Raw genomic sequence first — 23,429 nt, 5'->3', positions numbered from 1 at the left:
TCTTAAAAGAGGCCACCTGTATCGCCTCTGAAGCCAGTGGCTGCACTATAGATACCCTTTACACAGCTGTTGGACAGCACTCAGTGAAGATTCAACTGTTTCTCTTTTTGTACCCCATTCCAACTTAGCAGCAATCTTTTCCAAGTTTTCCACAATGTTTATCTACAGTTTATCACAGTAGATTAAAACTTCAACTAGGCATCTAAATTTAACAATCAGTGGCAACCACTCTTAGCCAGCAACATCCCTGATGTCCAGCTGGGATTACTGCTCCATATGATGCGGCCTGCAAACTATGAGGGACCCTAAGGAGTCTCAGCAAGTGGTAAAAGGGACTGACAGGCTGAATTTAGTCATGTCAGAGTATTTGAGGGAAAGATTAAAGAAAGTGGAACTTTACCATTGACTGATTACAAGCTACTAGGGAGTAGAAATAAGTGTCTGAGTCTCTATGTCTTACTGATTAAGCCAGGGGCGTGTGTTAAGGCCAGAACTGTTAGTGGTTAGAGAAGCCACAACTACGAACGTCAGCCAGGACAGAAGGCTGTCTAGCCCTTTCTGTAGCCTAGCAGACTTCTGTCTGTGTTCAGATATGATTGAAGAGCTCTTGTTTTGTGTTGATTCATCAAGAGAGCACGTCTGATGATGACACTCTGTGTAATTGTTATGTTCAAGAGGAGAGCCTAAGTCTAACTGTAATGAGCAAGTGCTAGTCCTCCCAGCCTTGCTCTTTCCTAACACCAGGCCACCTCCTGATCTAAAGAGCTGTCTTTCTTCTCCTCCCACTCCTTGTAAGGAAAAAGCTAGAAATGTCTCTCACGATGCTAAGACTCTAGAACCAACAAATCTGTTAATAAAGCTGCCTCCCCACTTTGCTTGCTGACCAAATCAGTGCAGGCTTTTCTCCATAGTACTTCCAAACTGAGTCTAAATCCTCAATTTTCTCTGCTTGAAGTTTTCTAAACAACTTTCTGTGTGTGTGTTCATGTGTATAAGTTTCAGTACATTGAATAATGATTTCTATAGAAAAGGCTATGAAGTATGCCCTTCATGCACACATATAAGTATATACACACATAGTCCACATATTCACAAACACACAGAGGCATGAAGAGTGCCCTTGAAATACAGCCTCTGTGTTAAGATCATGTATGTCTGAGCTGCACCTCCAAGGGCAATATGTACGGACTCCTACTGAGTGACTGTGGACTCTAGGAACATCACTCACATCTCATCTCAACTCTTACCACATTCAGGTTGGGAGAGATCCCACTTCTGATGGGGTTGCTGCTGGAATGCACAGGTGGAGTGGAAGAGGTGCCCAATGTGTCTTGCTTTCTTACCAGCTGGTTTTCATTTAATTCTTTGTTTAGCCACGTGATTACTTAAAGAAGAGAATAAGAAGCAGAACAGAATTTCATTTTAGTGTTAATTTTTTGAATAATTTAACATAATTAAATGATAATACTTTTCTCTCTTTGGTTTTTTTTTTCAAACAGGTTTCACTGTAGCCAGACAGGCCCACAATTGTTGCTCTTTCTGCTTCGGTCTCTCAAGGGCTCAGATTACAAGTGTGCAGGACCACACCAACTATAGTTTTGTAACACTCAGTTTCTAAGCTGCTTTACACCAGGCACACATACAAGCTTGACACATGTTTGTAGTTAGAGATGCTTACTTTAGCAACTGCTGCATGGGACTTCTTATCCCATTGCTTTCCGAAGCACATACTTCTACAACTCAAAATCTGACAGCTTTTGTTTCTAGAACAGTAGCTCTTAGATATTTAAAGTTCATAATTCTATGTCTGATGCCTAGTTCTGAGAAAATGTTCAATGAAAAGTTTAACCTCGCCAGGCGTGGTGTCACATGACTTTAATACCAGCACTCAGGAGGCAAGGAGGAGGCGGAGCTACACAGTGAGACTCTATCTCCAAAACAAACAAAATAACAACAAAAAAGCAAACTTAAAGCAGAAATTATTTGTACATGGCAATGTTTTCATTTACCTGCACTTTTACTAATTCAAATAAAAATTCAAGTTAACAATAAAACTATGAGCCTTATTTACAGAAAACTAAAACATTACTTACATTTTTCATTATTTTTTAAAAGTTGTTTACTTTCTTCAAGTTTCTGAACTGTAGTTTCTAATTGCTCTTGTAATTTGCATACCTGAAATATGTCAATCATCACAAGTCAATAAAAGTTGAAGACTAAAGAAATGTACTATACTATTAATGAACTGATTACTACTAAAACCACTAAATGAAGCAGGTGGTGATGTCGCACCCCTCTAATCCCAGCAGTCGGATTACTTATCATCGGTACATATGAGAACCAAGGCTTTGGAGTACTGATAAATAACTTTGCAGACTTAAATGGGTTACTAACATCTACCTAATCTAGTGGGGTTTTGTTTAAGGAAAAAAGGCCAAAGCAACTGTCTTCATCCAACCAGGCTGAAGTTTTAGCACCATGTGTACGTGGGGAAGCTCACTGACTGTACACGAAGACCCACAACCCAGAAGCAGGAGACAGTGACCACCTCTTGCTCTTTGGCTCGAAGAGCTTGTCCAGCATCCTGCGATTCCTTCCGCTCCCTTTGGAGCATTTCCTCTTTCTCAGCCAATAGCTTTTCTTGCTGAATAGTAACTGTATTCTTCAGTTTCATTTTGCCCATGAGAGTTTTAAGATCCCCTTGTAACTTCTTGATAATTTCATTTGCCTGTAAGAGCCTCATATGAATATTTATGCAATCCAATGCGATATTAACATTTTGCTAAACAGTTCAAAGCCAACCTTCAGAAGCTCTGCTGATAACGACTTTATTGTAGCTTCAAGTTTTCCCAGCTGCACCTGATTCTTCTCGCCGTTTTCTTCTAGAGCCACCTGACATAAAACAAGCATGAGGAAGACACTGTTTACTTAGGGGAAGCAAAGCTAGGAAATGTGATCCATTTATTTTTAAATTTTTACAAAAGACCTTTTGTTCTTGGATTGTATCGAATGCTTCTTTTGTTCTCAGAACAAGCTGGTCTTTATCCTTGATTTCCTGTTCCAAAACCGCCACTTTGGTTTGTAGTTGGTTAATATGTTTTTCTTTCTCGTGGCATTCAGCATCCAGAGTACAGTTCTCTCTTCTCAGAGACAGGACCTCTTGCTTGGTCCGCTGCAGCTCCTGGGGTGGGGGGTTGGGGAAAGGAATTATTATGCATATGTAAAGGAAATGAGTCAGCTGGTTATTTAAAACTAAGGTGTCAGGGTCAGAGAGATGATTCAATGGATAGAAGAACTGGCTCCCCTCCAGAGGAGGCAGGTTCAATTCCCAGCACCCACAAGGCAGCTCACAACTGTTTCTGTTGAGTCCCAGGAAATCTGATGCCTTCTTCTAGCCACCAGATACTGGGTACAGACATGGTGCAAAGGCATACATAGAGGCAAAACATCCATACACATAAAAATAAACAAAAATTTAAAAAGCAAACAAATAAAATACTAATTACCTTTAAAAAAAAAACCTTTCTGCTGGGTGGTAGTGGCACACACCTTTAATCCCAGCACTGGGAAGGCAGAGGCAAGCAGATCTCTGTGAGTTTGAGGGTAGCCTGGTCTACAAAGCGAATTCCAGGACAGCCAGGGCTGGCTGTTACACAGAGAAACCCTGTCCAAAAAACAAAAATAACAACTTTCTAAAAAACTAAGAGGTCTTAAACACCAAAACTGTCCCCAAAGGCAGGTGCAGTAGTGACTATCTTCACAGCACCCAGAGCTGAGGCAGAGTCAGTGTAACTTCAAGGCTAGCCTGGGCTACATAATGCTCATCTGAAGCCAAAAACCAGTCTTTAGTAATTTGGGGTTCTATTATATTTTTTAAAAGCCATGAAAATCTCTCCAGTGGTGTGTGTAAGTTATAGATCTGGATACAACTTTAAAATATACTTTGAATTCAATTATACCAAGGAGAAAACAAAGCAATCCTGATTTATGAAAAACAAAAACAAAAAACAACTTTTTCTTTTATGTGTATGAGCCTCATGTATGTATGTGCATCACATGCATGCCTGGTGCTTGTAAAGGTCAGAAGAGGGCATCAGATTTGGAACTATAGTTATGGATGGTTATAATCCACCATGTGGGTGCTGGGAATCGAACCTGGATCCTCTGCAAGAGCAACAAGTGCTCTTAACTGCTGGACCATCTCTCTAGCCCCATACTGTGTAATTTTATTATCTACTTCTTATAATATATTATAATTATTTTCCACATCAATAAATGTGTTAACATTTCTAAATTTCTCTTTGAATTATATTTAAAGCAAGAAAAAAAGGCAAATAATAACTATTAACTAAAAATGGATTTCAAAAAAAAAATCTAGAATAAATCACATCTCAGTAAGATAACAGCAACCAAAATGTAACTGCTCTAAGTCCAATAAGTAATACTTAGGGAAATGTTTTAACAAAAAGTGTTTAATTTTATAGTGCACAACAATGGTTTTTGGAGCAAACTTTGATATCAGACAGACTTGACTTCAAATTAGAATACATGTACAGGGCAAGTGTGGAAATACTGAACTTCTTTTAGTGTCCTCATTTATAAAGTTGTCTTGACATGTGTGCACTCATTTTTAAACACACATGCACAGACCAATAAATAAAATTTTAAATAATGCAGGTTCCTGGGAAGGAGCTGACATGAGATCACTCTTCAAAAAAGCTTTCTTGGGAAACAAGGTCCTGAAGAAGGAAAGCAGCACGGAAGTCTGAGGGGAGCTGGGCTGGGACGAGATGGCTGCCAGGGACAGCATGCTAGGTGCCTTGACAGGAAGCAGACCCTTTAGTTCTGACTCTTACTGATTTTCAAAGGATGAGCAAACGTCATACCATGTGATCTAGTCTGGCCTGGCCTATGTGCCAACGTGCATGAAAGCAGGAACTAGGGAAGATCATGAACTTATCTTACAGCTACAGATAGGAAGGCGGGGGTGCAAGACCACAGCACAGCCACCTTATCTCTTCTGGCCACAGACAGAGCTGCAGGGATTTGTGGCCTGATATCTGTTAGAAAAAGGACTGTGATCTAACATAAGTCCCCCAAGAACTTCAAAAACCCTATGTAAATTGCCTAACATATTGACTGCACACAGTAAATATCCAATAAATGATAATCACTTTAGGACATGGATGTCTACAGTGTTTAACTTCACGTAATTATGAAACTGAACACTTACAGAGAGATAAAACAAAGGAGTTATACTCTACAGGTGATCTGCAAATCTAAGAAGAAACAATTTGGTGTTATGGCTCAAACATGAAACATCCCCAGAGGCTTCATCTCCAGCTGAAGGCACTACATTGGGAGGTTGTGGAAACATGAAGTGGGGTTTACCAGAAGAAGTTACAGGGACCATGTCCTCAGAGCTGTGTTGTGTCATGTTCCTGTGGTATCACATTCCCCACTCACTTCCTGTCCACTGTGAAATGAAGAGCCCCCTTAACCCCATTGCATCAAGTTCAAGCTATAGCCAGAATAAGGCCTCTGAAATGCTGAGCCAAAATAAATCCCCCTCTCTTAAGTTGTTATCAATATTCTGTCACTGATACAAAGATAACTAACACAATGAGGTTGTAGAAAAATCAACATAGTTAAGGCTGTTAAACTGACCCATTTGGGGGTTTAGATAGAAGGAATCATATAGCATTATTATGAAGCCATTAGCCTACCATGCGCCAAGTCAGAAATGTTGCACTAACCACCATCAAAGATTATAGGGTATAAATGTACACATCTATTGTCAATGCAGAATATTTCAAGGATCTACACATAAAATGGATGGAGCTTCAGCTTCTAAACACTAGTGAAATGGAACTTTGGTGATCTCCAATGTTAAATATATAAACCTTAAAAATCAGAAATAAGCTGGGCGTGGTGCCACATCCTTTAATCTGAGCACTAGGGAAGCAGAGGCAGGTGGATCTGAGTTCAAGGCCAGCCTGGGCTACACAGAGAAACCCCATGTCAAAAGACAAAGCAAACAAACAAAAATCAGAAATCGTGTGTTCGCCTGGAGTCAGGTACTGGACTGACACCAGGAGTCTGATGCCAACCTGGGGAACACAGAAAACACTGTCTCAAAAAAAAAAAGTCTGAAAATAGCTTCTACTAATGCTAAGTAGAAACTATCATCAGTGCCAGCACACCCACAACTGTCCGGGGCAAACACCAACACTGTTTAGACTGCTCGGATGTGCAGGGTGTGAAGCTCACCACAGAGCAGGTGCCAGGTATGCAGGAGGCCCTGGGTTAAATCCCAGCAATGCAAAACAAACAGTCCTGGTGCTGGAAAGAAAGACAGGCAAACAGCAAACGGTTACAAGCTGCTTCTTCCCTTGTTGCCTGTAGGATCTTAAGCAAAGGACAGACAAAAAAACTCTGTGCTGCAGCCCAATTAGCTCTGCAATGAGGATAATGGCACCCAAGGACGGGGGGAATTTCTGCAAGTCACTTCCAGTGTCTGTCATCACCTCGCACATGCTCAGTAAGCATTAGCTATTGTCTAGCAGTGGTACTGTCACTGTCATTCACCTTCACAGCTGCTAGACTAAACTTGTCAACACTGCCCTTGTGAGACCCGGACAATGCACTAATATTAAAAAATACACTGAAAGAATCTGAGAGATGCCCTTTTATTCAATATTTATATTCAAACTCCAAACTACACTACCCCAGTTCCTCCTTTTCATCACATCTTCTATTCCCTGTTTTCTTTGTACCGAGATGACCATTACAGTGCAGAGCACGCAAGGGAGCACCATCTACTCGGCAGTGAAGTGACCAACGTGAAGCCAAGCGAGTCGACCTCAGCGGTCCCCACGGGCTGCGGGCGAAGCATCCGGCACTCTACCTCTTCCACACCAGCAAGCTTCGCTTTCAGTTCTCTGGCCGTGGCGTCTCCTTTATATTTCTTCTCAGTCAGATCTTTATTAGCGGCTTCTAATTCAGACAATCTGTTTTGAAGCTGGTGGATATTTCGTTGGTGGAGGGCTTCCAGCTCCTTTTTCTGTTGTTCATGCTGCTGCTGGTACTGAACCTGTGCCTATTACAGAATGGTATGTCAAAGAAGAAAGAACAGAAAAATAAATAGGGAAAGGTCAGAAGAAAAACAACCATTTCTTCATTATTTTCAGATTTCCCTGCTTAGAAAAAGTCTATTTCAATTACAGATTTCATGAAAGAGCAAGTAAAGCAAACAAAGGTATATTTAACACTATTGTCTTGTCAGTAATCTCCCAACACTCAGGAGGTATAAACCGGAGGATCAGCTGGGCGGTGGTGGTATATGCCTTTAATCCCAGCACTCGGGAGGCAGAGGCAGGGGGATATCTGTGAGTTTGAGGCCAGCATGGTCTACAGAGAGAGTTCCAGGACAAGCCCCAAAGCTACACAGAGAAACTCCGTCTTGAAAAAAACAAGCAAGCCAGGTGGCGGTGGCACACGCCTTTAATCCCAGCACTTGGGAGGCAGAGCCAGGTGGATCTCGTGAATTCGAGGCCAGCCTGGTCTACAGAGCAAGATCCAGGACAGGCACCAAAAGTACATGGAGAAACCCTGTCTGGGGGCGGGGGGCGGGGGGGGGGGGGGGGACACGGGACGGGACGGACAGACCTGTAGTCATTCTCTGCTACACGGCTACATGAGACTATCTAAAAAAACAGAGTAACCAGAGTAGTGGAGGCAGATAAGTAGATAGTGTAAAAATATAAAATCTCCAGTCACAAATACTGTTTAATAAGAATGCAGAAGAAAAAAGAAAAGGCGGGACCCTGGTGCGGTGGTACACACAGTTAATCCTGCACTCAGAAGGTAAAGGCAAGCCAATCTCTGAATTCCAGGATAGTCAGGGTTATACAGACAGACCATGTCTCATAGAGAGACAGAGAGAGGTATGCAGTGACACCCTGCCATAACCCTCTGCCATTAGTAAGTAGGTCTCAGTCATTCAGAACTCATCATTTGCATATCTTTTACCCTATGGCTCATTCCTGTACCATGTAGTTTTATCTATATTGTGATGTATAGATTTTTCTTGCCATTATTCCCTAAACAACACTGTCCAACAATTGTTTACATGGCATATATATTATGTTAGACATTATAAGTAATCTAGAGATGATCCAAAGTATAGATATGCATAAGTTATATGTAAATAGTATACCACTTTACAGAAGGGACTTTTGAGCCTCTGTCTACTTCAGTATCCTGAGGGAGAGCCCTTGGAATTACTTCTTTATAGATACTGAGTTACACCTATACAAAAAAAATTCATATTTAGGATATACAAATAATCCCTAAAAATAAATAAGAAAAATACTAATAGGTCAATTTAATAGTGGTCATGTTGAACGGGCACTGCAGAATCGAGCTGGTCAATATGCGTACGAAAAAAGTTCATTATTATGTGATAGTGTTAGAAACCCACAGAGTGGCAGTGTAAACCTCCACTGGAAAACAGGCAGTTCCTGCTAAAGCTAAACACATGCCTCTATGAGAACCCAGTCATTTCAACAGTAAACTGTGCCCAAGAATAGGGAGTGTACACTTACACAAAAAGACATGTAGTAGGTTGCTCATATCAGTTTAATATATAACAAAATATCACAAATAATTCAAGGTCAGCCAACAGGAAAACAAATAAATCATATATGTTTTATTTGTTTTATTTATATGGTCTAGTCATATAATAGAATACTAGACAATAATAAAAGGAATCATGCTATTGAATTTCAGAGCTGTTATGTTGAGGGAAGGAAATGATACAAAAACATACTATTTGATTCAACTTATGTTGAAGAACAAACAAAACCAAGCAATGATGGCAGCAGTCAAAGAGGAGATGACTCCATGTCCTAATTTAAATGAAAATGGTCCCCGGAGGCTCACAGGGAGTGGCATTATTTGAAAGGATTAGGAGGTGTGGCCTTATTGGAGAAAGTGTGTCACTGGGGATGGACTTTGAGGTTTCAGATGCTCAAGCCAGGACCAGCGGTTCATTCTCTCTTCCTGCTGCCTGTGGATCCAGATATAGAACTCTCAGCTACCTCTCCAGCACCATGTCTGCCTGCATGCTGCCATGCTGATAATGGACTGAACCTCTGAAATGTGATCCAGTCCAAATTAAATGCTTTCCTTTATAAGTCTGCTATGGTCATGGTATCTCTTCACAGCAACAGAAACCCTAAGACACTCCATAAGAGTACCAGACAGACAGGGAAGCACATAAAGGAGCCTTGAAGGGTGTCATAATATTCTAAATTTTAATTTGGGTTAAAGTTATAAAAAAAAAAATCCAATTATACCCTTAACAGCAAAAAACACACTAGTATTAAGTACATTAAAATTTATTATTAAAGCTATAAAATAGAAGGTAAGAAATCTCACTACGAAAGAGCAAATGGAGTAAAGGTCAAAAAATAATCCACAGAAGAAATGAAAATGGCAAAAAGTCATGTGAAAAGATGCTTAGCTTCACACAAAGATCTGACAGGAAGGGATGAAAGTTTTCATGCCTGTCAGGTGGCAAATAAAGATGATTAATAGTATCAGGAAGGAGCACAGGGAAATAAGGACTTTCAGGATTCCCATGTGATGTAACCTTTTAGGTGACAAGTATGTATCAATAAAATTTTATATGAATGTGTCACAATGTGAACAGAAAGCTCACTCATTGCTCACAGTAACCAAAATTTCAAAGCATTTAAATGTCTACCAGTTTGGTAAGTAGTTAATTTAAATTGTATCTGAATGACAAATTATAGCTGTGTAGCATTAAAAAGGAGTATTTAAATTGATAGAGAGTGACATCTTATGTTAAGTTTTTAAGAAAAGTTATAATCAACATATCTAATAAAATTTTATTAGCATGAAATAAAACCCAAGATGTCATCTATAATTATAATTTACATTGCTATGAGTTTATAAACAAATATTTATAAATTGCATAGCACTCATATATACATAGAGAAAAGTCTAGAAAAAGGTATCAAATTATCTACACTGAGCTGAGAATCAATATGATGCCTTAAGGGAGGCCCTCCAGGTCACCCATGACAGGGGGACTGATGGCTGGGAAGCTGAGAAGAACAAAATGCCTAGGATTACGATATAGTCTTTGAATAGTAAGACTTTGAAAAATAAGCTTTGAATTTTGATTTTATGGACTTGTTAAATGTTTGAAAAATTTAAAGCAAGCATTTATTACTTTTATAATTAATGAAATAGCTAAAGATAATTTTTAAAATGACATTTTCCAATTACCTTTAATGTTCTTACCTGCAAGGCTTTTTCCTTCTCATTTGTTAACTCCTGAGAATGCTTATTTGTCAACGATGCTGTGTGTGAGGCCCATTCACTCCGCAATTTATCTAATTCTTGTGTTTTTTCTGATAACGTCTATATTAGAGGTCAATTACAAGTTATTAGGATAGTCTCTTGAATATGCTACACTTTGGACCAGAGCACAAAGTACTTAACAAGGATACTGAAAAGAAAATTTCAGCTATCCAAAACATACTCAAAGCTCTTCCCACAGATTAAGTAAGTAAAGATAAGAATAAAAACAATTTTAGAGCTATAATTTAGGCCTACAGACAAGCTTAAACTGCCTTACACTTTTTAAAATTTCATCTAGTTCTTCAGCACCAAATCCTTTCCTCTAACATTAAGAAACCTGGGTATATTAAGTCTCTCCTAAGTTTACCTCTTATACATAAGTACAGTAGCATGCCCCGCCCCACAAGGGACCAGGCTGCACAGGAGTATTTCTGCCTACAGCCGTGTTGCTTACACGTACTTCCACCCTAGATTTCAGAGGTGAAGGGCAAAAGTGTAGTGGCCCCGACCAAAACCATGCTAAGTCCATCAAAGGGTTAACACAGAAGAGAAGGGAAAGGAAGATAGGAACTATAAAGCCATTTAAGCCAGACAAACAAGATGAATTAAATGAAAGGGCCAACAAGCGTGTCCACCAAGCCTGATGACCTGAGTTGGATTCCTGGTACCCATGGCAGGAGGAGAAAAACCAACTCCCACAAGCTGTCCTCTGATCTCCACTTTTATGCCATGGTACACATATGCCTACACACACAAACAGAAGCACACATACACACAATAAATGTAATAATTTCTTTAAAGAAAAAAGAATAAGCAATAGATGCTAAGCATTGTCTTATTTAATGATGACTTAGAAAATGTGTCATATGTTAGGGATGGCAGAGATGTTTGGGTGGGATTAAATATCTAAAAGAAAGCATCAACTTAAGATAATTAACTGCACTCAGGAGGCAGAGCCAGGCGGATCTCTGTGAGTTCGAGGCCAGCCTGGGCTACCAAGTGAGTTCCAGGAAAGGCGCAAAGCTACACAGAGAAACCCTGTCTCGAAAAAAAAAAAAAAAAAAAAGATAATTAACTGGTTGAAAAAGGGTAAAGAGAAGAGATTCCATGGCAACATACTTTGAAAGAAGATCCACAAAGGCTTGGATTTAATTCAAGGAGTTCAGAATCAACATCTGGATGACTTACAAAGACAAAATGAAACTTGAATTACCTCCTGTGTAATGTGCAGTTGCCTGGTAACGTCATCTAGTGATTTAGTCAATGATAATTTTTCTTCCTATTTACAAAAACAAAATTAGGCAGCTTACAATTTAATACAATCATCCATAGCCAATCTATTCAAAGTATAGCAAAATACAACATCATCATCATCATCACGTGAACAGTCTGCTGGACATGCAAAAACTCAGGCCTTCTGAACCAGAACCTGCACTGGCACGAGACCCCAGATGATCCATGCACCGTGAGCACTTGCTAAGCAACGATCTAATAACTTACCTGAATTTTATCTTTTTATTTATTTATCTTTGGTTTTTTGAGACAGAGTTTTATACAGGGTTTCTCTGTGTAGCCTTGGCTATCCTGGAACTTACTCTGTAGACCAGGCTGGCCTCAAACTCAAAGAGTTCCACCTGCCTCTGCCTGCCAAGTGTTGGGATTAAGGACATGTGCCACCACCACCCATTTCCTGAACTTTTTTTCTTAAGCAGCAACACTACACCGTCCTTGTGTTCCATACTTTATGCAGCATTTTTCAATATTCAGATCATGTTCATATACTCATTTTCAAACATATTTGCCAGTTGATAAAATGGCCACATGGAATTTAGGTGCCTAAGGCCAGAGCAAAGTAGTAAATATCTGAACCTTAAGTTTCTCAACTGCTGGTCTACTTCTAGACTTACAGCTATAGGCAGTAGCTAAATGAAAACCAATAAAGTTCACTACAAAAGAAGAAAGAGCAATATGGCTCCACAACGATTTATAAAGTAATTAGGTGCATAGTTTAAAAGAGTGACTTAAATTTAGAATCTTACCTTGCTGCATTTCAAACAGCCTGCTAGAAATTTCTTTATCTCTACATCATTTCCAGGTAAAAGCTTTAGTGACAGGTGAATAAGGTGCTTAAAGGGATTTGTCTCCACAACATTTAAAAATACCGGCAAGTTATCCAACAGAGCAGCTGAAGATATAAGCTGCAGCAGAAACCTTTGAAGAGAAAAGTCACATTACAACACACAAAACTGACATCTGCCATTGCAACACCTGCTGGCCTCCAAGGGCCCCTGCATACACACACAAACATATAAGAAATAAATCTTAGGAAAACAATTTTTTTTAAGTCAACTAACTTTAAAAACTGCATCAAACCATGTAAATTAAGGGTCAAATATTCCTTATTTTAGTCAAGATTTCTTTTTGTTTGTATGGTTGGTTGTTTTTTTTTGTTTTTTTTTTTTTTTTAGTTTTTCGAGACAGGGTTTCTCTATGTAGCTTTGTGCCTTTCCTGGATCTCGCTCTGTAGACCAGGCTGGCCTTGAACTCACAAAGATCCGCCTGGCTCTGCTTCCCGAGTGCTGGGATTAAAGGCGTGTGCCACCACCGCCTGGCGGATTTCTTTTTGTATGTTATTTTATGTACACTGGTGATTTGCCTGCTGATATGTATGTATGAGGGTGTTGGATACCCTGAAACTGGAGTCACAGACAGTTGTGAGTCACCATGTGGGTGCTGGGAACTGAATTCAGGTTCTCTGGAAGAGCAGCCAGTGCTCTTAACCATTGAGCCATCTCTCCAGCCTTGAGTCAAGATTTCTTAAAATTTGGGGTTTAACTGACCCTTAATCCCAGTTTAACAACAATAAACCAGGGTATTTGTAACACATGGAAAATAATTTTGTCATCAGTCATCTTTCAAAGGGGAGTCTGTGTAGAAGTCTAGTGCCATGGCACTCCCAAGCCTCACCTTGGAGTCTCTTTCACATGCTCCTGCGTACATTGCTGAAGAAGGTCTATAAATTTCTGTGGAAAAGCTAAGAAGTCCACCAGGAGACCTTGCTGCAATTTTAAACTATACAGAAAACAGAAAAACAGTTTTTTCAGAAACTTAATTACTATCTGTAGTTATCATTCTTAGACTGAAATATTCTTTACTTACTAATGTCATTATTATTTTAAAAAACAAAAACAAAAAACCTAAACTAGGGAGCTTTTGATTTGTATCATCCTTACCTAATGGAAGTTGAGAAATGCAGCCAAAGTGTCAAATTTCTGACTGCTTAAGTGGAAGTCTGATAATCTACAAACCTTATCTTTTAAAATACCCTGTCAACAGTTACAGGACAGTCAGTATTCCCAGAATAACTCACCATCTGAACAGGTGTATGTTTCAAAAAAGAACAGTACAAACACGTTATAAAATTCAGAAAGTAATTCCTAGACTACATGTAGGGCCAGCAAGTAAGGAAGTACTTACCTTTGAAAATCTTCCTCAGATATAACAAGGTTATACAGAAAAAATGGATCTGTATCATCAGTCAGACGGATGACTAAATCCTAAAGAAAAGATTAGGTTTTTTAAATGTTTCCAGTAGATCTCTTGTAAAAGTGAAATTATTCAACAACACATCAGAGTTGTACATCAGAGTCCTGTTTGCTGCACTGCTTATGCTTACTAGCCTTGCGAGAGTGAGCACCTGAAACAGGGGCAGTCAGTCGGCTCCGTTAGTTAGAGATGTGTGAAGAAGCTAGCAAAACGCTGGAAGTTAACAACAGCATCATCTTCTATGAGGTCGGAGCTGTGCAGACCAGCTTTGTGCTCTGTGGCACCAGGGCAAGACACAGTGATTATTTTCAGTTTCCCTCAAATTAACTGCTCTGGGATTTCAAAAGCATCAAAACTGACACTCATTACTCAAGAAAAGGAAGGGGCTTTTGTGGCTCAGATGGAAGATAAGTATCAGGTGCCATGTTTCCAGGGCTTCCCAGGAGACCTCCCACTCCAGCTAACCACTGAAGGGACCATCTGTTTCACTTTCTAAGGAAATAGGTTCCTTTCATAAAGACACTTGCCAGGTTGTTAAAGTGTGACAGAGCACCACAGCTGACAGGTAGTTCACAACAATGATGGACTTCAGAGAACACTGGTCAAGGACAACCTGCACGTTGTGAGAGGGGCCAGGACTAACAAAGAACTGAACAGTCTACTCAGTTCTAAGGAGCTACTGAGGGATTGGAAACATTGAAGCAATTTATTAGTGAGGCTAAAAAAAAAAAAAATGCAGAGGTAGCATATGTAAGATTAACATGTAGACTATATACTCTGTTCTGGAAAATCGAGGAAATGGGGTCTTGCTCTACCTCGGAAGGGCCTGTGGTCCAGTAACAGCTACTTAAGTACTTCTTAGAATTCACCTCAGGTGCCACTGAAAACCAACAACAGGCCAAAACCTAAAGTTACTGCCTACTATAAGATGCTTGCATGTGATCAGGGAGAGCTGAACACAGAGAACAGATGCTACACTTACTCCTATGGCCTGTATCTGTAATGCTGGTTGTTTGTTTGTTTTGGTTTTCTTAAGACAAGGCATCAATTATGTAGCCCAGGTTGGACACCAAAGAACTCTTAATCCTCCTTCCTCCTCTTGAATACTGAGATTAAAGGCATGTATCATATGAAATTTAATTTGGAAGTTCACATGGAATTCACACTCTAAATCAAAATGTGAAGTAAGGTAATCTTTTAAATGCTCAGAGCAAACCCAGATTGTTACATCAACCCCTAATTCTTCTTAGACTTAGTAATACATGGTATAATTATATTTAAATTGCTGACTGATTTCTCCACCCTGGGCTTGCAATAGTTATAAAACGACCCAAAATTTTTAAAAATGGATTTAACAAGAGTCACCTTAAAAAAAAAAAAACAAACAGTAATTTTATTATAGTACCAAAAAGACCAAGAAGAGTACAAATAGTCCACCACTACACAAACTGGACAGTAGAATTTCTTCATGTGGGGACACTGCAGGAGTCAGCGCATGTGGACTATAATGGCGAAGCCTCACCTGGTGAAAGCCCCTTAGTGATTACAGTATGACTGAGGGTAGGGAAGTACACATCTCATCTTCTAAAAACAAAACAGACAGCACAACAATAATTACATCACACACAAATGATCGTATTTCAAAAGGAAATCAATACCAACCTTTCTGTGCACTGGATTAGAAAGTGATTGTAGTTCAATGCTCACTCTAACACTTCCTCTCCTGGAGGAAAAGACATGACCAACTCAGAGCCGTTCAAGTGACATGCGACACTATCTGTACATCAGTTCAAGTTTCCATCTTAGAACGCAAGCCTCTCCACGGGTGCCCTCAAGCTTATGAACAGGTTTTAGAATGCACACTGGACTAGGTTTCTCTAATAAGTAACCAAGTAATCCTTAATGGAAGGCTTAATTTTTGTCACTTTTAAAATGAAGATGCTGTAGACTAAATGGGGTGAGCAATCAGGGTGCCTATTGCTAGTATTCTGGTAAGTAACCTTACTGCCAGATTCTAAAGAGCATGTACTAAGAGACAAACCATCAATTTAGTAACAACTTTTAAATCTGAAAATTACCATTGCAATGATCAAACTGACTTACAGAGAAATACTATCTTAAGAACTTAAAAATATTACAATGTTTACATTATTTTTAGATTCAAGGAAATGACACTCACTATCTTGTTACATAAAGTATTTTAAAGCCAAAGCCAAATCTACATAAAATATTCTCTATGCAATATATCCATACAAGTATTTTCAACAAGTTTACAATTATCTGTCTCATTCACAAGTAACTCTCTCTGAGAGAATGAAGCTACAACCCTCCACATTCTATGCAGTATCCATTATGAACAAAGACTACAAGTAGCAATAACATTAAACTGAGGAACAAAACTAATAAAGATAAAATTAGTGAAAACGTCTACATATCTCAAAACTTTTCTGCTAAATTCAGTAGCAATGGCCTTTCTCTGATGTGTGTGTATGTGTGGGGGGGATAGAATTAAACAAATTTGTGGTGATTTGAATACAAATGGCCCCCATGGGTACTTATGTTTGAATACTTAGTCCCAAATTGGAAATTTGAGAACGAGGAGAGGTAGCCTTTGCGTAGGGGTGTGTCACTGGGGGTGGGCTTTCAGGTTTCAAAGGACTTGGACCATTCCCAGTGTGGTGGTCTCCTGCTTGCTCTCAAATGGTCCTTCACTGTCTGTCTGCTCCCTCCACTCTTCCTGTGCTCTCTCATGGACCCTAACTCTGATCGCTAAGCCTGAAATTGGCCATTTCTTCTACATGTTACCATAGTCACGGTCTCTTATCACAGCGATAGAAAAGTAACTAAACTAAATTGAATCTGTTCAGGTTTAAATTCTTCTAAAGATTTGGTTTAAATCTTCTCCATATTCTACTTATCTACACCAGAAGTAAAAAGGGATGGATGGGAAAAATGAAAACAGCTGGACAAGATTCAACTGCTAAGATCCTTTTCTTAAGCTATGACTTGCAATTTTATATTGTTTTAAAATGGGTCATTTTAGTGAATTTGTTTGTCTGTCTTTTGAGGCAGGGTCTTTTTTGTTGTTGTCCTGACTGTTCTGGAGCTCTCTATGTAGATCAGACTGGCCTGAAATTCACAGAGATCCAACCGCCTCTGCCTCCCAAGTGCTGGGATTGAAGTTGTGTGCCAGCAGGCCCAGCTCAGTTAAATTTCCTGTTGATCATGTAATTGGATGCTATATCTCAGTTCATATGAGGAAGCTGAATGCATCACCCCATCTGCTGAAAGGGGGAAGCTGTCTATACAACAAACATAGGAAAGCTTTTGTTATTCTTGTTCAAGTGTTTTCATGGTGCTGGGGATGAAAGCTGGAGGCTTATGCATGCTAGACAGTCACTCTGCCACTGGATTATGCTCAGATTCTAGTGCCTAGAGCAATGGGTGTGAAGCAGACTGACCAACTTCACTTAAGCTCTTTTTGAAAGAAAACACCCCAATCTCACCTCATTTGTGAGATAAATAGGCTCTAATAGACAGAGGTTTGCTTGTTTTTGTATTTATCTAAAAATTATACAGTGGTATTTGCTATAGTGATATGATATTTAAATTGACATCTAATTTTTTATTGTGTCTTACAGCTTGGAAAGTCCTGTACTTCATAACTTCATTTAGAAAAATTAAAGAATCATCAGTTCAATAAAGTGCCCAAAACAAAAATGTATATATGTAAGAAAACAGAAACACACACACACACACACACACACACACACACACACACACACACACACACCACAAAACAGAGAGAAATAAAATGCCCTTTACCTAAGAATTATTTGACTATGATAATTCACCACTCATATTAATAATACTGCTGCACACATTCAAAGTACCTACAATGGATTAGATGTTGAGAGAAAACAAGGCCCTAAACTAAGCATATTCCCTATATTTACTTTAAAAACACCCCTAGGGCGGTGGTAGCTCACACCTTTAATCCCAGCAGAGACAGGCAGATCTCTGCATTCAAGGCCAGCCTGGTCTACAAAGCAAATTCCAGGACAGTCAGGGCTACACAGAGAAACCCAGTCTTGAAAAACCCTCTAGAAATATGTCGTAGGAAAATCTGAGATTGCAGATACATCATCTCAAACCACAAATCTTATTTTCTGTATTAGAAAGATTCATGATAAGAGCATTAAAACAAACAAATAAAATCCCAATGAAAATACACTACTTATCTCGAGGTCACACCTTAAACATTGTTTGTAACCAGATAACACCCTCCAGGCCAGTCAGATCCAGTCAGGTGGGTTTATTTATTTATTTTTAAGTAAAGATCTCAAACCTTAGACACCAGAGCTGGATTTCAGCCCAATGCTGCCATCTAGAAGCTGTGACCTTATTATCCTCTCAGTGCAAAAAACAAAAGCTGCTGTAAGCCAGGTACTCTGCTGGGTGCTAAGGATACAAACAGAAGTAAACATGGTTCATTTCCTCAAACTGAAGCCAGACGAAGTTCTTCTTACGTAGATTCATCTGACTGTTTTAGAGCTCAAGAGAAGGAAAAGAAGAGCTATCAGTGTCTACTGAGTACCTACACTGCTGGACACCCGACCGGGGGGGGGGGGGGGGGGGGGGGGGGGGGACGACACGGGGGGGGGGGGGGGGGGGACGACGACGGACGGACGGACGGACGGACAGAGACAGAGAGAGGGGGGAGAGAGAGAGGAGAGAGAAGAGGAAGAAGGAGAGAGAGAATATTACCCCAGTCAACATATATATAATTTATTTATTTATTTAGGTTTTTTGAGACAGGGTTTCTCTGTGTAGTTTTGGTGCCTGTCCTGGATCTCACACTGTAGACCAGGCTGGCCTCGAACTCACAGAGACCCGCCTGGTTCTGCCTCCCAAGTGCTGAGATTAAAGGCATGCACCACCACCTCCTGGCCAACAATAATCTTAATAGTTATTTTTCTTACAGAGGAAGAACCTGAGGCATATTACAACGCCCAAACTTGATCTCATCTCTTCCCTATATAATGCTACCTAATATATGATCAATGACAATTAATTTCTACTTAGGCAACTATTTTTGTAGTTGTCACTGTATAGACCAGGCTGGCCTCAAACTCACAGAGAGTCATGTACCCCTGCCTGAGTGCTGGAATTCCATCACACCTGGCCTTCTTGGGCAACTTTAAAAGATCCTTATTGGCAAGGGATTTAAGCTATACTTTGGGGGGCTGGGGAGATGGCAGAGTCAGTAAAGTGCCTGCTACACAAGCATGAGCATCTGAATTTGAGTCCCCAGTACCCAATTTAAAAGCTGTGTGTGGGACTAGAGAGACAGTTCAGTGGTTAAAAGCACATACTTGTTCTCTCAGAGTTTGTACCCCAGCACCCACAAAGGCCTGACTCCAGCTCCCAAAGACCTGACACTCTCTGGGCACGTATGCTCACATCCCCCCAACACCACGCTCCACATGCTAAGACATAAACACACCAGACACTCTAAGACACACACCACATATGCTAAAACACAGACACACACACACACACACACACACACACACACACACACACACACACTCTCTCTCTATATATATATATGCTAAGACACACACTACATATGCTAGCACACACATACACACAAATAATTTTTAGGTCAATGTGTTTGTATACATCTGTAACCCTAGGGGGTGGAACAGTGTAGTGTCAGGAGATCCCCAAGGCTCACAGGCTAGCCAGCTTAGCCAATTAATTTGTAAGGCACTGTGTTCCATGAGACCATGTCTCAAAAAATAAGGTGGAGGGTCAGCAAGATGACTCAGTGGGAAAGACACTTGCCCCCAAGCCTGACAGGCTAAATTCAATCCCTGGAAATCACGTAACTCCTGTGGCCAAAAGAGAACAGACTCCTCCAAGTTGTCCTCTGACCTCCACAAGCACACTGTGGCACACACATACCCTCCTCTTCACACACATTTAAAGAAAAGGATTTTAAGTGGAGACCATTTAAAAAAAGATACCTGAAGCCAACCTCTGGCTTCCACACTCATCACTCATTCATACTCACATGCACAAATCAACACACACATTGCACAATGCACACACACCAGAGACAGACACACACACCTTGGAAGTCATGAAAGAAAGGACATCTGAGGCAGAGGGAGGAGCAGGAGTAGAGCTTTGGTACAGAGAATACGAGCCATTTAGAGGAACCAAGTTCTTGTCTGACTACTGGACAGAGAGCTTAGGGATCAAAACAAAAGAGCAGGCGGTTATCCAATCCTGGGTTTAAAGACCTCACCATTTTCTTCCAGGTAGGGTTCCCTGGTAGTTGCACTATCCTCTATCCAACTGCCTTCCCTTCCTCTATGCCTTTCTTAAACTACTTATGCAATCACACCTCACTAATAACTAAGGTTGAGGGAATATTTAATCTATACTAGTTACTATTTTAAGCACTTTGTATGTATTCAATAATAATCCCATGAGGTAGGTACTATTATTTTGAATTTAAAGATGAGACAAAAATTTTTCAATAAGCTGTGTAATCTTGGGGTTGGATGTACGGTACAGTGGTAAAGTCCATGATAGCATGTTGCAAGGACATGAGTCAATCCCCAGAAAGGCACACACAGTAAGTAAATAAACTGACTTAGATCCAAGGTCAGCCAATCAGCGGCAGAACTGGAACAACTTAAACCCAGGCAATCGAGCTCCAGACCTAAACTTGTACCCTGTGCTAAGCTGCTCATCCCAGAGAAATCTCAGTTCTGAGGCTGTGTGGTCCCTGAGAACCACAGTGAAGGCTGTTGTTTTTGTTGTTGCTGTTGGTGGGGAAAGGAAAGGAAGCTTCACGTCCTCAGCACCTAGGATAGTTCTTGGCACACAGTAGGCATTTGCAAGTATTTATTGGGGTAAACTGGTCTTGAATACTTAGCTAAAGAATCTCGGTTGTTCTTCCTATAGGTTAGGGGTTACCAAAATTATTCTGCAAGGGGCCAGGGAGTAAACATTTTACACTCTGAAGACTATAGAGTTTCTGTCACAACTGCCCCGCCCCATTGTTGCTATTGAGTGCTGAGGACAGACACGTACTCTACCATAAAGACCACAGAGCTACATCGCAGCCAATACCCCCATCCGCAGAGCTACATCGCAGCCAACCCCCACACAATTACTCATTGACGTTCTTGTGCAGAAGCAACCACAGACAGCTGATAACAAATAAGGATGGCTGTGTTCTAGTAAAACTTGATTTATGAACAGTGGGTTGATCCTTGCCACAGGTGACAGGAATATCGGGTTTCTAAACAAATTTTAAAAGTTGAAATTGTGTTTTAACATGATTAACTCTGATGACAATATAAGTAATATGTCAGAGGAGAGTTGGGAGTGTCAGGCTTGGAATCACAAATAATGTCCCATATTGCCCAACAGAAGCAAAACAAAAGCCATAAATGTGAGTCATATATGTCATTTTAAATTGTCTAAAGTCTCATTAGAAAACCCCTAGCTTTGAAAGTAAAATTAACTTGAAAGCATTTAACCCAATACACCCTAAAAATAGCTGTAACAGATAATCAACATAAAATTGAGATTATTTACATTCTTGTTACTAGCATGTCTTCAAAATCTAATACAAATTTTTACACTTAGAGATGTAAGTTTGGATTAGCCCACATTCAGTAACTATATGTGGCTAATGGCCACTATACTGGACAGCACAAACAAACCACCAATTAGAGGCTGGGGGTATAGATCGGTGTACAGAATGCTAAGTGAGGGCATAAGTTCAACAGCCAAAGTCAACAACAACAAGAAGACAATTCATCTACAGATCCCCATATATGGCTGATGTTCTCAGTCCATTCTGAATGCTTTGCCAGTTAATTCTGAACCTAATTCTAAATTGTGTACAGTGGCTTAACAGTACCAGCAACTCGATAAATCAGTGTCTTCATTTTTCATGCAACATTTCTTCACCCTTCAGTTTCTACATACACTTTCGCACCTGGTCTTCATTGTAATCATATGGATAGCTGTGTTAAATCACTTTTACAAATGAGTAAACAACATTCACAGAAACTAAATAACAGCTTAAAAAAAGTACTGGTAAAACGGAAAAGTCAGACCTAACTTTTTTTTTTTGGTTTTTAGAGACAGGGTTTTTCTGTGTACTTTAGGTGCCTGTCCTGGATCTTGCTCTGTAGACCAGACTGGCCTCGAACTCAGAAATCTGCCTGCCTCTGCCTCCTGAGTGCTGGGATTAATGGCGTACACCACCGCCGCCCCAGACCTAACTTCTAATCAAATCTATTTGAGCTGTTATAGCATTACCTGTGATTAAAGTTGCAAGTTTGCATTTATCTGTGAGATAGACTTAATGTCCTCTATGGTACTGTTAACTCCATGAAGACCACGGGATCCCCAGGAGTCCAAGGTGCTTTACGGGTTCACAGTGTTTATTGAATGAACAGAGTTCCTGACTTTCCAGTGTTTGGGGTTGATTAAATGTATCTTTGTTTTGTTAACTGATGTGCAGATGGGCCGAAGTGTATCACTGAAATTACTATTATTGTTGTTTTGGTTATTGTTGTTGTTGTTATTATTATTATTATTATTTTAGTTCAAGTTCTAAAGCTTCACTCTCAATATCCTTCAAAGGCGAGCATGAGTGAGGGGCTGGGCAGACCCTTCCCTGGAGTCCCCGTGAAGCTTTGCAGAAATGGCCTGGAGAGGATCAGAGCTCGCACCCAGCAAGGGAGGCTGGGCTCAGTCCCGCTCAGAGCTAGGACATTCACGTGAGCGGGGTCGGGCTCCCATCTCCTCGTTCCCTGTCCTTGCGTCCCCTCCGCCACGGCCGGCCCGCCGACGTACCGCGGTCCCTTCCCGCGTCCCGGCGGTCAGCCCGACGCGGCCGCGGTCCCTTCCCGCGTCCCGGCGGTCAGCCCGACGCGGCCGCGGTCCCTTCCCGCGTCCCGGCGGTCAGCCCGACGCGGCCGCGGACCGAGCCCCACTGAACCCAGCCGCCATCTTCAACATTGGCTCGACACCAACCGCCACCCGCCGGCACCGGGAGACGCGGACCTCACCTCTCCTCGCAGTCTTTGCATTTCACTTGCAAGGGCACAAGCTGCTGGAACAGAACTTGGCTCATGTCGGACCGCTGCCCCGACGGGTGTGCGACAAAGCCCCACAGGCCTGGGCCCTCGTACCAGCTTGAAAGAAGTCCCGGTCCTGACAGAGTTTGAGTTTGGCGCTCAGCTCCCGCGGAGAAGGAGGAGGGGAACGATAAACACAGAGAACGAAGGAGGTTTGGACCTCGGCAGCCACCATCAACCTCTTCCGGTTCAGGGGAGCGAACGCGCAAGGGTGATGGCGTATTTCCGGTCCTTAACCTGTAGGGTGGGATATACACACACAACCCCACACACATTCCTCGGGCGGCCATGTTTGTTAAGGGAAGGGGACCAAAG

The 23,429-nt window shown here is 40.9% G+C and overlaps 1 protein-coding gene across 5 annotated transcripts in view; it reads right to left on the bottom strand.

Moving 5' to 3' along the window:
• Sass6 (SAS-6 centriolar assembly protein) overlaps nt 1-23,404 on the bottom strand; it is a 35,640-nt gene extending 12,236 nt beyond the window's left edge. For 4 of the 5 annotated variants that reach the window (XM_052731365.1, XM_052731366.1, XM_052731368.1 and 1 more), the window contains exons 1-13: nt 23,046-23,404; nt 15,601-15,661; nt 13,870-13,949; nt 13,360-13,464; nt 12,432-12,603; nt 11,606-11,671; nt 10,333-10,452; nt 6,908-7,099; nt 2,987-3,181; nt 2,803-2,892; nt 2,549-2,728; nt 2,094-2,175; nt 1,248-1,384 (exon numbers count right to left, since the gene is read on the bottom strand). In XM_052731365.1, the coding sequence (XP_052587325.1) occupies nt 1,248-1,384; nt 2,094-2,175; nt 2,549-2,728; nt 2,803-2,892; nt 2,987-3,181; nt 6,908-7,099; nt 10,333-10,452; nt 11,606-11,671; nt 12,432-12,603; nt 13,360-13,464; nt 13,870-13,949; nt 15,601-15,661; nt 23,046-23,404 (1,839 nt within the window). The remainder of the gene's footprint in view (nt 1-1,247; nt 1,385-2,093; nt 2,176-2,548; nt 2,729-2,802; nt 2,893-2,986; nt 3,182-6,907; nt 7,100-10,332; nt 10,453-11,605; nt 11,672-12,431; nt 12,604-13,359; nt 13,465-13,869; nt 13,950-15,600; nt 15,662-23,045) is intronic. The other variant, XM_052731369.1, reaches the window with a different exon arrangement.
• Between the last annotated feature and the right edge of the window lie 25 nt (nt 23,405-23,429).

This window comes from Peromyscus californicus, unplaced genomic scaffold (assembly GCF_007827085.1).
Source record: "Peromyscus californicus insignis strain IS unplaced genomic scaffold, ASM782708v3 Scaffold_9__1_contigs__length_137607984, whole genome shotgun sequence".
Taxonomy (NCBI): Eukaryota; Metazoa; Chordata; class Mammalia; order Rodentia; family Cricetidae; genus Peromyscus; species Peromyscus californicus.
This window is presented reverse-complemented; position numbering and strand designations above follow the sequence as displayed.